At 32.9% G+C, this 15175-nt stretch overlaps 1 protein-coding gene across 1 annotated transcript; it reads right to left on the bottom strand.

Moving 5' to 3' along the window:
* Positions 1-8207: 8207 nt before the first annotated feature.
* Positions 8208-14892, bottom strand: LOC133205653 (uncharacterized). Its single transcript, XM_061341499.1, has 5 exons — positions 14284-14892; positions 13475-13618; positions 12713-12830; positions 9124-9318; positions 8208-8452 (listed from the first exon to the last, which is right to left on the bottom strand). Exons 1-5 carry the CDS (start codon positions 14796-14798, stop codon positions 8270-8272), a joined length of 1155 nt encoding a protein of 384 aa, XP_061197483.1. The 5' UTR covers positions 14799-14892; the 3' UTR covers positions 8208-8269.
* Between the last annotated feature and the right edge of the window lie 283 nt (positions 14893-15175).

Genomic DNA, 15175 nt, shown 5'->3' with positions numbered 1-15175 from the left:
AAATCGCTTTATTATGTACAAACAAATCAACTGCAGACGACATAATCTGTTTAACTAAATGCCCGAGAAGTTACGACTGTTGTTTCGAAATAGAAACTGAAAGTAGATGTGAGCGCGGTCTCACTCGATCTCTGGCATATTGTCTCACAGGTCAATCATGTTACTACGGAAGCGTATTAAGGCCGCAGCAGTATCTTTTTTTAATTTGTTTAAACAAATTATCAATTTGTTATAACAAATTAATAATTTGATATAACAGATTAGTAATTTGTTATAACAGATTACTAATTTGTTATAACAAATTAGTAATTTGTTTTTACAAATTACTATTTTTGATAAAGTGAAGGTGTATACAGATCTATGGAAGCCAGATCAGATCAGAAATCTTATTATAAGTTGGATTTTTGAAAACAATAAATATATAAGCTCTGCAGCTACAGCTTTTGGCTAATATGTTAAACTGGATTTACATCTTTTTGCACTTTGAGTTTTCACTGTCAAACATTATTGTTATAAAGATACAATGTATCAAATTCTTTGGTTCCTCATTGCTTATTCTTAGGAGCTCTAATTGAATTTTGTCCTTCCGTGCCCCCCCCCCCCTCGATTCATTATATACATGTACCAAATGATGATCTACTTTACGTACTGCTTTTCAATTTTTGAATGTACCATTACATTTTATGCATATATGTACTTGGACAAATGGGGAGAGTATTATAGGCATTTATGCCTACTGTTCAATCCAGTTTATTTATAATCAATACATTTTAAACTAAACCATCGTTCCTAATACAAAAACCTGAATCTGCTCCTCTGGTGAACCTCCTTGGCCCCAGTTTACATGGGGGCAGTAAGGGCAACATTGACAAAAATGAATTTGTAGATTTATCACAGAAAAAAATGATAAACACTCTGTAATATCCTTCTCTGAGAGCGAAAATAAACAATATTCTTGAGTGGGTAGTACTTGCTAAAATTTGGAATCAGATAATTTGTGTTATTTTTTTCATGTATGTATGTAATTTTTATAATCAAAATACGTGCCTTTTGGAAAAAGCCGTTGAAGTCCCACTTAAGCCTTCATAACTTATTATTGGCTGAAAACTTTGACAGTTGTTTCTTCAAATACATTTGTAATTTGTATCCTGGTTGCCTTATGTGGGACTACTCATGTATTTTACAAGAAATCGTTAAGCAATATAATTTGTTATAACAATACACACAAAATATTTCACGTGTAAAGAAGGAAAAAAATAGGTCATCTCCCCTTTTGACCCCTTCGTTGACTTTGGAAAAAAGTGTTAATTTGAATGGACGACGTTGAAATCATATTTAATTGTCCGGAACTTCAATTTTTTCTCAATATGAAGGATCCAACATTCTGTATTTCCTCTACATAATCTCTGGGATGCAACCATTTCTTTTAATTGTCTACCAGAGACATTTATTCAAAAAGCAACAACAAAACAAAACAAAATTTAAAAAAAAAACCCTGCAATTTCGGTAAGAATAAAACCAAAAATAAAGTGCTTTAATCTAAGTTGCTAATTGATCTAAATCCATATTAATATAGTGATCAAAAGCTCTCCAAAGCTTATGCTTTACGTTTACATAAAACCAAATAAAAATAAGATTTCTGATCTGATCTGGCTTCCGTAGATCTGTATACACCTTCATATTTTGTCAAAAATAGTAATTTGTTAAATCAAATTACTTATTTGTTATAACAAATTACTAAATTTATATAAAATTACCAATTTGTTATATCAAATTATTAATTTGTTAAAACAAATCATTAATCTGTTAGATCAAATTAGTAATCTGTTATAACAAATTAATAATTTGTTTTATCAAATTAATAATTTGTTATATCAAATTGATAATTTGTTATATCAAATTATTAATTTGTTATAACAAATTACTAATCTGTTATAACAAATTACTAATCTGTTATAACAAATTAGTTATTTGTTATATCAAATTGATAATTTGTTATATCAAATTGATTATTTGTTATATCAAATTGATAATTTGTTATAACAAATTAGTAATCTGTTACAACAAATTAGTAATTTGTTTTAACAAATTGATAATTTGTTATAACAAATTGATAATTTGTTATAACAAATTGATAATTTATTATAACAAATTAGTAATTTGTTAAAACAAATTAATAAAAGATACTGCTGCAGCCCTAATACGCTTCCGTATGTTACAGCCTACTGTTGGCGTATGTTATCTATATATATTATTTGACGCCTTGCTCAAGCTAGAGAATATGCAATGGGACACAGAGCTTTTCACTTACAGACGTCTTTGTCGATATGAAGTTCTAAGATATAAAAGAAAACGAAGACCGTGTTAAAGGACGGGATTTCTCTTTAGACTGGTATTGCCTGTCTCTATCGTTCGAAAGATGTATATCGCGCATATCAGACAGGAATAGGGTTGGATACCGGTACTCGGTACCAATACCGTACCGAATAGTTACTTCAAAAATACCGGTAAAATACCGTTTCATTTAATACCGGTACTAATAACGGTATTTCTCAATCTTTGAAACATTTTAATACATTCAAAATGATTTTTAAGAAAGAGATTCCAGACTCGCTAAAATAAAATTCTCCGCGCATTGAAAGGGTAGGCTATTTAACGAAATGGATGCTTAGTACGATACTTGCTTTTGACTGCCGATATTCGAGGTAAATCAATACATATACACTAGACAAAATTGCTAACGCACCACTTATTATTCTTATTTGTGAATTGATCATTTTCCTGATTGGTACTAGTATATAAAATATGCCATCTTTTCCAAAACAGTTGGACTGAAAAATGTCTTGGTGTCATGTCAAGACCTTAAAGGACCTTCTTGTCCGAAAACCAATTTCCCGACGTGTACTTGGCACCGTTTTTGCCAAGATATGAAGTTGGTGATTTCCGATGGTGGTCCGTGACGTTGCGATGGGAGCAGTTTCCACTTAAAAATCAAATGATATACCCTGATTGACAACCATATCGCTTAGTAGTCATCCAGTGCCTTGGTGTCCCTACCAAATCCACCCAACTTCCGGTTGCCCCAATTTTGTGGAACAATCTTGATATTATTGTGTGGTGCTCACTTAATGCCGTCGATATCTATTTTAAACATTTTTATGATCGTTAATTCATTTTCAACAATTTTTCACCAGAGAAATTCATAATCATTTAATTCTTTTAATTTTTTACAAATTTCTTCAAAGGACCCCCCTGCAGACACCATACTGGCTGCCTTAGCACGCTCTTCTAGAGTCAAACGCCGCATACGGTGTAACTTTTTTCTGAGTTTTTAATTAGTACAAACATAAAGAACACAACCACAAAGAAAAAAATTGAAATTAATTCCACCAAATAAGTATGAATGTGATTTTAATTTTTTCTATGAAGTGGTTACGCTTCAGTAAACATTGTTGTTATTTATCAGTTAAAGGATTTAAATGTCTCATTTTATACTAAAGTAACATAATTATATATCAAAAACCTCATAAACAAGTTTTGAAAAGAAAAATGTTAATTTATTTAGGTGGTGCGTTAGCAATTTTGTCTAGTGTATTTAAAAATAAAAAAAAAACATTCACATTAATCGTGTTTTAATTTCATTTATAAAAACTGATAATAATTGTAAATAGAAAATGCAAAATGTCGCAAAAATGTGATGTGCATCTCTATCCATTTTTAATGTTTTGTCGTAAAGTGCGATCAAACTAGTCCTGGCAAGTGGCAACCGGGTGAAGCGGTCAGCTGTATCTAGTTAGATTAATTTGTTTGAGATTCAATTAATTGTTTTGTTGATGATTTATTAAAAGATTGAAATATAACATAGTTTATAGGCTCATTTTAGATTATATCATTGAATGGTTGAAGATTGGTGAAAGCACATTTGTTATAAAACGAGCCCTCATTCTCATTCATCGAGGTATAGTACCGTATCGTTAAAAATACCGTATCGTTTTAAAAATACCGGTATGGTATCGTACCGTTTCATCCTTAACGGTATCCAACCCTAGACAGGAAGCCATTTTAGATTTCTCTTATGAAAGAAATTAATGACAAGCAGAAAAACAAAAACAAAAAAACCTAAACTACTTCCCCGAACGTTTCAAACCACACAAAATTTCTTGACAAGCAAGAAAAAAGGGGGATCCTTTTTCCCGACGTGAAAAATGTCTATTTCGTGATGGTGGGGTCCACGTTTTTCCGGGGGTGGGGGATATACTTTCAATACCTCTGCAAATTCCGGGGGGGGGGGGGTCCGGACCTCCCCCCCCCTTCTAGATCCGCGCATGATGTTTTAATATAATGTGTAGAATGATAATATCAATGAAATGTGTGAAAATTGTTCTGGAGTAGATCTATGCTCTATAAATTTTATAGTAAAAATTTAAAAAAAAAAAATTGTCCATTTTTCCCCTTCCTCAAAAAATAATACATTGTGACATCACAGAAACAAAAATTGTCAATAACCTACTTCGAAACTATAATATTTTTTGTTAATTTAGATTTTTCAAACAATATATACATACATACAATTCAGCACATTTCAAGAAATTTTTAAAATTTGACTTTTGTGGGGGCAAATATCACATGTAGCTCTTTATCATATTCTAATCAGAAGAGTCTATATCTTTATCAGACTTCATTTTACCACAGTGTTAATGATGTCCTCTAGTTGATTTTGATGATCATCTCTTCACTAGAACAATTAAATTTGAAGATAACTGAAATTCCCAGCTTTATTTCCTGTCATTTTTCAGATGCATTGATTTCTCTCCTTCTTTTTCAAAGCATTTCTGTATTCAGTATCCTTGTTTCTTTAAACTGAGGGTTTGAAATAAAAGTTTTATTAGTTTAGATTTTCCAAGAGTGATATAAATGTAACACATGATCATTTTCTGTTTCATTTTATTATTAAACATGCATGTACATGTATATAACTTTTGACCAGTTTGTATCTTATATAATTTTAGATATCCAGAGTGATGATGAATCTCCTGATGGGAAAATGGAACTCCAACTAGAAACACCAGCGCACGCGTTCACTCGAGCCATTGCACAGACGATTGTTTTTTCATTGGACACCCGAGTTTTCGAACCACTTGGTGCTAAATATTGTGATTTCTCCAGAAAAGGTTCAGATAATAATGTCTGACTCAGATAACGATATTCTTCTCTGTAGCAATCCAATTTTTTTTAAATTCAATTTAGATTGTCCAGATAACTCTCCTGGGTGAAACTCATACCCGGGGTAATAGTGCATACTTTGGATGGTGTTACATTACAGAATGTTTTGTTCTGGATTTAATAAGGCAAAATCTTACTTATTTGAAAGGTGTCAATCAAATTTTAGACAACTTGTTGCAAGTAAATGGGATGTATATTCAAAGTCTCTGAAAGATTGTGCTACTGATTCCCTTCTGTACAAAGATGGCCAATAAGTGAACTAATTCAAATATGGAGTGATACTGGAATTTTATAATGAATCTGATGACTTTTAGAATAACAATGCTTGTATTTTATGAAATGAAGTAATTTTTATTCGGTTTTTTGTGTTAATTACATTGGCAGTTACACTATTGCTACCTATTTTGATCTAGTTTGTATGTACCCCAGTACTCTTAGATAAGTTTTCAACAGATTTAAAAAGATTTAATATACATGGTTTTCTTCATTAAGTACATTTGGACAAGGTTAAGTTTACAATAAAGTTTTCCTCTTTGTTATTTCATTATTAGTTATGCATGTTTATAAACTACTATAGTTCTTAAAAATCTCAGTGGTAACTTCTGAATTCGTTATAGGTTAAACAGCGAGATTAAATATAAAGGTAGATAAATGCATCATATGTTTTGAAGTTGCTACAACACAAACTAGAAATTGCCAAAGAGAATAATCTGAAGTGAGATTATTTTTCAAAAATTTAATCGATTGAAATTTTTATCGTTATGGGACTTTTAAATTATTTGCTAATTATCAAATTGGAGATTCGAGATGGAAGCAATTGACAATCCCCTTTAAATCATAGATAATGTGAAGGACAAATGATACCAAAAAAGAAGAATACATGGATTAGTATATAAAGTCAAACCTTGTTATCTCAAACTCAATTTGACCGAGAAAAAACTCCGAGATATCCAGGTTAAAATACTTAAAAGATAAGGGGTTGGGACTTCCAATCCAGGGTATACAAGATATCAGTGTTCCAAATACCGAAGTTCAATATATATATATATATATATATATATATATATATATATATATATATATATATATATATATATATATATATATATATATATATATATATCATATAGTGGCAAATTTGGCATTTTGCTTGCTCAAAGGTATGTCAATAATTTTTTCTGAACTTTTTTTTTGGCGGACACACAGTTCAATGATGTTTTAAAAGAAAGAAAGTTCATCTTTTAGATGAGTTTTCAGTACGTGTAATCTACATTTGATACCAATTCACACAAAAGTTTGAGTAAAATTAATACCAGTTGAAAGATACATTGTTAAACAGCATACAGATCAAAGTTAACTTTTCGTTAAGCGGATTATAAAACAGCGTAAACTGACCCAAACCAGGTTATACTCGAATAATTTGGCCAAGAATTAGAGTCATTCCTTATAATTTAATTTTAAAATCATTAAATAACTATGGGTGTAAAATTTCGTTACTTTTTATTAGTTCAAATTTGCCGCTCAATAATACAACCATAGTAACGGAAGTAACGGAAGTGATGGGAATCGAGGGGAGGTAAAAACTGATACATAGGCCTAGCAGCCATGTTGTTTGGTTACATGTGGTAAGATCGAATCATTGTTTGAAATTAAAGGTACATTTATTAAATCTGGAATTTTCCATGAATCCCGAGGACTGGAAACGAGAGGATTGTATGGATACAGATGATTCAGCTGATTGTCAAGGGGGTGTGTCCCCATACCAAACCAGGTTATACAGAAATAATTTGTGTTCCTTTTGGATATTAACCAATCAGAGGCTAGAATACAAACAAAATTAAATTATATCGGTATACCGGTAAATCGTGATTTTTTATTGCGTGATACGGAGGTACAGAGACTAAAATACCCGTATTTGGTACATAATTATAAATTCCAGAAATTATTCATTTCTTTCTTTGAACTATTAAATAAAACTTACAGGAAGTCTAAAAAATGTTGAAAAAAGTGAAACTACAGCATCCATACATGATTTATATTATATAAATAAAAATGAAAAAAAGTGAAGTTATGTTTTACAGCGTATTTGTAAGAAATATTATTAAAATTCATTTGAAATTGTAGTAAAAATTCAGTGTAGAAATATCACAATATTATCGTGATATTCGTGAAAAAATTGTGATATATCACGATACAAAATTTTTGGCAATACCCATCCATAACTTAAGGGTGCAAATTTACTGATTAAAATTTTAGGTGACTGCTTCAAAACCAAATAAATAAGCTTTAATTAGCACCCTGCTAAAAAAATCCTGCTATACAGTATATATTAGTGATAGGCAATCAGAATTTTTTCATAACTGATTATCAGAATTATCAACAGATTGATAACTTAAGAATCCTTTTTATAAAGACTTCAAACTTGGAGTATGCAGAGGTGGTATGAAGGAGGGATGCACACCACCAAAACTTTTGGCTTTGATCCAATTTATAAGGTCAAGGTCAATCCTTTACATCAAAATAGAGTCCAAGCCATAACCTGAGAACCCTTTAATATTAGGATTTCAAACTTGGAACATAGTAAGAAGACATTGATACAAGATGCACTGCACCAAAATTTTGACCTTGACCCCTTTCTTCATCAAGGTCAAAGTGAGAAAACATGAGTAGACCATAACTTGACCAAATTTTATATCAGTATGTGCAACCTCTGTGAAGAAAATGAACGGAAACTGTTGGTGGACCAACAAACAGACCGGCAGACAGCAGCAAAGCAATATGCACTCCCTTCTTTGAAGGGGGGCATAATTCAACATAGGAATATAAAGGCACAACATCAGGTAGTCGGATACAATGGAATTCTGACATGAATGGGTTTATCTTCTGTAGCTCCTGTTATGATCCAATATTGAATCACACGTTTCCTTAGCAGGTTTGTAAGATCACTTTGGATTAATGCATAAAAACAGTTTTATATCACATTGAAATTTAATAAAAGTGGTATGTTGAACATTATAGTAATTGTAAATAAACCACAGGCAATAATTTACATGTATTTCATCAGAGTTGCCATATCAAGAAAAGTCTTCACAAGTTTATGTCTTCCTTTCTTTGACAAAATATTACACTTCTCACTGTATTTTACTGTGGCACAGTCTTGTTCAGGGAATAGTCCTGTTTTGATATACTGGATGTAATTTTTATCTGTCGCAAAAGCTACAACAGTTACCTGTAAATAAACAGATAAAAAAGATTATGTAACAAGAAGACTGTGAGCCAATGCTTTCTAGTAATACCCCCACTCTGATGTGAATATACATTCTCATGTGAATATACACCAGTTCAGTCACCTAAACAAAGAGTGTGCTAAAATTTCAAGCATGAGTAGTTGCTGAGAAAACTGTGAGGGAAATTTTGTATGGACAGATGCAGGAAGTTGACATTGGATTCGTACAAAGATGAATCCCGCCACATGGCATGCCTACAGAAAGAGTGTGCTAAAATTTCAAGCATCTGCGATTTCAGAGTATTTGCTGAGAAAACTGTGAACAAAAATGTACAGAAAGAGATGAACAGGAATTTGACATCTGATTCATACAAAAATTAATCCCATCACATGGCATGCCAAAACAAAGAGTTTCAAGCATCTACAAAGAATATGTGTAGTTGCTGAGAAATCTGTGACAAAAATTTGTTAGGGACAGATAGACAGACACACAAGGGTTAAACAGTTTACCCCCTTTTCTTTGGGGGGAGGGGGGGTTATCCATATAAAATTAAGCAAACTGTTCTTTTTTTCACAACTTGTGTCTTCAATCTTTTAATTAACTCTTTGTATAAAGCAACTATTGGTACCAAACTGTATAAAGTTGAAAAAAAAGTGGAATTATATTAACTAACTTCTGTTGCTTGAACTACAAAACCAAACATTCCAGTTGGTCCAAACAAGGAACACCGTAGAACTGAGAGTATATCTCCAATGTGCTGGCATTTCAAATTAGTGTCCACATGCTCAGTTGGGTTTTGCACTTTGATGACCTTTCTCATCTTTTTCTGTGCTTCTAAATCAATTTCTTTCTTATAAGTCTTTGTAACCTTCAATGAATTTTGAAAATCAACATAAACAGATAGAAGTTTACATATACTTAATCAATGACGAAGGTACAACCTTGGTTGAGACAAGAATTTTACACATCTTAGTAACTTATTTACATATATTGTATTCAGACTTGTATTGGTCAAAGACAAAAAACAAAAAGGCCCATTGGCCACAAAGCTCGCCTGAGCACAGTGGTTAGGAAGAAGCAGAACTCAGTTCAGTATTGAAAAGTTTTAAAGGGGGGACTTAAATTTACACTACCTCAGGAGGCTTCTGTATCAATATTACTAATCATGGCTTTGCTGTTCTTAAACAGAAGAATTTCAAAGATTGTTTTCCCTATGTATTCCTATGTAAATCTCTGATTGCTAAATGTGGCCCCGCCCTATCCACCGTAAGTTTGAACAAATCTGAATCTAAACTACCTGATGATGATTCTATAATAATATGACTAATCAAAGCTTTGCTGCTCTTGAACAGAAGATTTTTTCAAGATATTATTATGCAAAACTTTGACCCTCTGTTGTGCCCCTAACCCCTGGGGGCCCATAATTTGAACAAACTTAATTCTACAATTGCTTCTGTATAAATATGACTAATAATGGCTTAATTGTTCTTGAGAAGAAGATTTCAAAGACATAAATTTCCCAAGTAACGTGTATGATCAGATTCTTACAAGGGATATATAGGTTTTCCTTTTACTCTGTCCAAGTTAATGATTTGAATGATTATTAAGACAGCTCTGTCCGAGGGTATATCACACAATATTTAAATTTTCTCTATCTGGAGATGGGGAATGGGTAAGGTACTGCTTGCACCGTGTTTCTCCCCTAGGTTCCCATTGATAGATAAGAACGAGTCATCTTAATCTTCTTCAGATTTACTACATCCAGAGCTTAACATCAATTCCCTAAGATACTTGTCACTGGTGTTTATAACTTTCATACTTTTATTTTGCTTTTACCCTTAAGGTTTTCCATCCTCTATCCTTAAATGTCCATCACATACATAATACTCTGATATTTACAGTTGAAAAGGATTTACTAAGAAAAAGTTTCAAAAATGTAATTAACTACGCAATAAGTACTTGATAAAGATTGCATTGAAGTCTATAGAGCAATGTTTTAAAAATAAAAATTCAAATAAGAATATCAATAAATACTGTAGTGGAAAAATGCACTAAAACACATTAGAAATAGAATGACAATTGAAAACAATTTTTTTTTAACAGATAAGTTTTTTAAAATTTATTTTTTTTTTAATAATTAAAAACAGGAGATTACTCTTACCAAAATTCAAGGTCATAAATTAGGACACATCAGACCTTACATGCTAATAGTAATAAATGGGAATTATGTCTAAATATACTCAGTATTCAACACCTACACATCTGTTATGTATTCAATTTCACTGAATCTTTTGCTATTAGGATGGAATACCTTAACTTCTTTATTGCTGAGTCACTATCCAACTTCTTCAGCTACCTTCTAAATGCCTGACTTTCCCAAAGCTTTGCCATATATTCCCTTAGGCTAGTCCATTCTAAGAGTTGTCAGGTCATTCCACTATTTGAAGTCTTCAATGCATTATACTCAAATACCCTTTAATCATTACACCTATATATTCCTATGTAAACCTTGACTCACTGTTGTGGCCCCGTCCTACCCCCAGGGGTCATGATTTGAACAAAATTGAATCTACACTACTTGAGGATACTTCTTTATTAATATGTCTAATAATGACTTAGCTGTTCTTGAAAAGAAGATTTTTAAAGATATTTCCTACGGTAAACTTTGACCCCCCTGTTGTGATCCTGCCCTACCCCCAGGGGTCATGATTGGAACAAACTTGAATCTACACTACCTGAGGATACTTCTTTTATATTATGACTAATCATGGCTTTGCTATTCTCGAGAAGAAGATTTTTAAAGACATTTCCTATATATTCCTATGTAAAACTTCGACACCCTCTTGTTGCCCCACCCTGCCCCCAGGGGTTATGATATGAACAAACTTGAATCTAGAGTATGTAATGAAGCTTCCACATCAGTTTCTTTTCTTGCCCAATGGTTCTTGAAAAGAAGATTTTTTAAAAATGCCACCAAATTCTCACAAATTCTTAATTATCTTCCCTTGAAAGAGGGCGAAGCACTTCCTGTCAACAAATTTAAATCCCCTTCACCCAAGGATGCTTTACGGTAAGTTTGGTTAAAATTGGCCCTGTGGTTCTTGAGAAGAAGTCAAAAATGTATAGTTTACAGACGACAAACGGACTCCGGACACTCTTTGATCAGAAAAGCTCACTTGAGCCTTCGGCTCAGGTGAGCTAAAAACACACAAGATAATGAAATTTCTTTCAATGTAACTTCTATCATTTTCAAAATAAATCTAATAAAACTACATAAACAAAGTATGGTGTCCTGATAGGGCCATTTGCAAAAGCTCAAAAGCGCGTACTGACACACAACACTCCGTCACGCTAACACACAACATGCCATTGCGCTAACACATCATTGAACAACACACCGACACGCTAGCACAAGTTCGCATGACATGCTGTCGGGCTAACACACAACATGCCGTCGTGCTAACACATGACTCGCCATCGCGCTGTCACAAAGTTGTGTTAGTGAGTTGTGCGACAGCGTGTTAAGTTGCGTTAGCATGATGGCGTGTTAGAGCGACGGCGTGTTGTGTATAAGTGCGATGACGTGTTTTGTATAATTGTGATGGCGTGTTGTGTGTTAGCGAGATGGCATGTTTTTCTGAATGTGCTGCTGAGCTTTTGCAAATGGCCCTATCCGGACACCATAACAAAGACAAATCATAACAATATCTACTTATTTCATGATATTGAAGACAAGAGGCCCAAGGTTCTTTACGGTCACCTGAGTATAATACAATCCTGTATAGGATCCATGGAATGACAATTTATACAACATTTGCTTTTAAATAAAACAAAATAAACTGATAGATGAAAATATAAGACAATGAGGACAGACTAACTAAATAACAGTTCAATAGTCTGGTGATAATATATAATCAGCAATCCCATCACCCTCCTCTCCCTCAGAAATAATTATTTTATTCAATTTACATGTACCTATCAATTACATTAATTACAATCAGAGGTAAATTACCAAGGGGAATAACTTTTCTTAAAGCAGAGTAAAATTTACATTCAGGATCATATTAAAGCCTATCCCCTGACCCTGGGGCCATGGATTTCACAGTTTTGGAAGAAACACATTGCTTATAAGATCCATGCACTTAATTGTTTGTCTGCTAAATACCCAGGAGCAGAGAAGAAGATTTTCAAAGAATCAATGTATTAGTGATATTATCACTATAAGATCATTTAAAGATTTTTATTTGGATGTTATGTGGTACCTTAACAACTGCCAGCAGTGAATTCTTTTTACACGGATTGATGACCAAAGCATCAGGGACTGAGGAAATCTCTTTACCATTGACTTTAAAAGTGTAACATCCAACATTCGGTGCACCTCTAGACACAAATAAATCATGTGAATATTTACAACAAAATCAGGAGAAAAACATGAAATCATATCAGATGTAAATAAATGTATGGTAAAGTAAAAAAAGATAAATTTATATAATTATTATCATATATAATAGCAATATGCTGTCAATGAAGGTACTTTATACCAGTTTTGTATGCAAAGAATATGGCTTCTCATCTTAAGGACATTGGCAAGTCACGGTTATCCGGAGAAAAGAGGCTTAATTCATGGGTTCTTTCACTTATAAAACTGTGATTAAGAGTGATCTCCAGTGAAGAATTCTCTACACTGTGAAAACCAATAAAGTCAGTACATGTCATAGGAAATGAGGATACAATAATATATACATAAACTTTATGAAATAAATGGGTTTTAGAGAAATCTTATGATGAAAAATTATGTAACTCCTTTTTATAAACATTTTACATAGGAAATGCATTTAGCATTGTACAGTGAAAACATTGATTTGACAAAATTTAAAAAGACAGGGTGGCTTAGTGGGTTACATGTACCAGAATATAACATGTTTATTACCATTACACCTACTCAAGAGTTCTTGAAAAATGCTATAGGAAAACCAGGAACCTTGCTAATGTCCTTAAGTATTTAAGTAATTTTCATGACTTACACTAGACCCAATTCAAATATTCTAGCAAATCTCATAAAAAGCTCTTGAAACATTCCCTCTGATAATTCTTCTGGCTCTGGAAGCTGTCTTCTATCTACTATGTACAGGAGCTGCCATAGAAAATCATTCACTTTTTGCTGTAGTCTGAATTAAAAACAAGAGGCCCCTCAATCTTGTGATTTTTTTGGCAAATAAAAACCTTGCCCTCAGACTCGGTTTTTATTTGCCAACAAAATCTCAACTATTGGGGTAAATTCCTTTGCAAGGCCTTAACTACCATTAAGGCAAGTGAGGCAAATGCCTCACTAAAATTTTAGAGTTTTCTGGAAAGTTATAAAGTTTTACTTTGATCTTTAATTCATTATATGTGTCTTTGTAATAAATTAATGCTTTCAATAACTGTTCAACTTTCGTTTCAATTTCTGTAAATCAATCATTTCACCGGGTGTTTCATTATTGTTTCGAAGACATGTAAAGATAATTCAAAACATGAAAACTTTCAAATATTAAGTTTTTGATTCGCTAAAACCCAGGTTTCTAGACCCCCTCCCCCTAAGAAGCACCATCAGGACACTTCCCTGGACCCAATTGTGACTTGGGTGGTCCCAGATCTCTTGTCTCACTAAAAATTTTAGTCTAGTTATGGCCTTGCTTTGATGCAGGAATTATTTCTTAATTGAATTTTCAATGTACCTTTAAAATTGTAAAATATGTATTTGGTTTCTTGAGAATATTTTTTTTTGGGGTGGGGTGGGGCCAGGATTAAAAGATGCGTTAAGACTCTGAGGACAGTTACAACCGAAGATCACCTTCTACATTTTTCTTTTAATCCCCTGATGGTTTTAAAATCACTCTCTGTCAACTGCTTCTTCCAATCCCTCCATGCCAATTTATTCAGGGTCTTTGTGTTTTCATATAGTTCCTTTACTCTGTAGACTGGAACATGGTCAATATGTTCATAATCAAGATTTATTATATTTTCCATTGCATGATTATAGCAATCTAGCAAAATTTTCCGCTCCGAGAGTGCGTCGTTCATCATGGCTATAAGTTCACTTCTTTTGTTCTTCTGATTTTCCAGGAAATCGGGATATGATGAAAAAACAACATACGGTGTGAAAACCCCCGGAACCACCTCTACATGCAAGTTCAGTAAAAGCTGATCATCCCAGTCTTTTGAAATTGACGGAATATCTAAGTTCAAAATAGATAGACTCGGTTCACCTTCCCGTTTATTATTACATTCCTCCTCCGAATTGCTAAATTTTCTTTTCAGAGATCCAACATTTGTTGAAGAAGTAACACCCGCTTCTTTGTTTGCCATCTTGATTAGATGGAGAATAAAATTATCCAGAAGAACTCACTTTATTTGAATAGGCCTACATCTTCTTTAGTTTCTGCGAAAATAACTGTCGCTTCTGTCCGACTGTCGAATCTGCGTGTTTTGTTTTTCACTTTTTGTTTTTGTTCTTTTAATTTTCTGGCTTTCGATCCCGATGTATATTATTGATAAATATTCTTCTTAACTTTTTTTTTTGACAAGCAAAAACAAAACAAAACAAAAAAATATTCATAGGAGATGGTGTTTAATGCTGACAAACTTCTTAGTCAATTTTCTTCAGATACAATTTTAAGAGGGGTCCGTTTTTCCGGGGTAGGGGGGGGGGGACATAGACACTCCCCAGCTTAATTGAACATTAA

Source organism: Saccostrea echinata, unplaced genomic scaffold (assembly GCF_033153115.1).
Source record: "Saccostrea echinata isolate AGI-Se365-2 ecotype Australia unplaced genomic scaffold, CSIRO_AGI_Sech_v1 ptg000054l, whole genome shotgun sequence".
Taxonomy (NCBI): Eukaryota; Metazoa; Mollusca; class Bivalvia; order Ostreida; family Ostreidae; genus Saccostrea; species Saccostrea echinata.
This window is presented reverse-complemented; position numbering and strand designations above follow the sequence as displayed.

Bases quoted from the DNA above. Each gene is read 5' to 3' on its own strand.
- LOC133205653 (XM_061341499.1), bottom strand. From the start codon at position 14,798: ATGGCAAACAAAGAAGCGGGTGTTACTTCTTCAACAAATGTTGGATCT. The intron at 13,619-14,283 runs GTGATCTTCGGT...TTTTTAATTCAG, and splicing joins TTAAAAGAAAAATGTAGAAG to ACTACAGCAAAAAGTGAATG. The intron at 9,319-12,712 runs GTACCACATAAC...AATTCATTGAAG, and splicing joins CACTGCTGGCAGTTGTTAAG to GTTACAAAGACTTATAAGAA.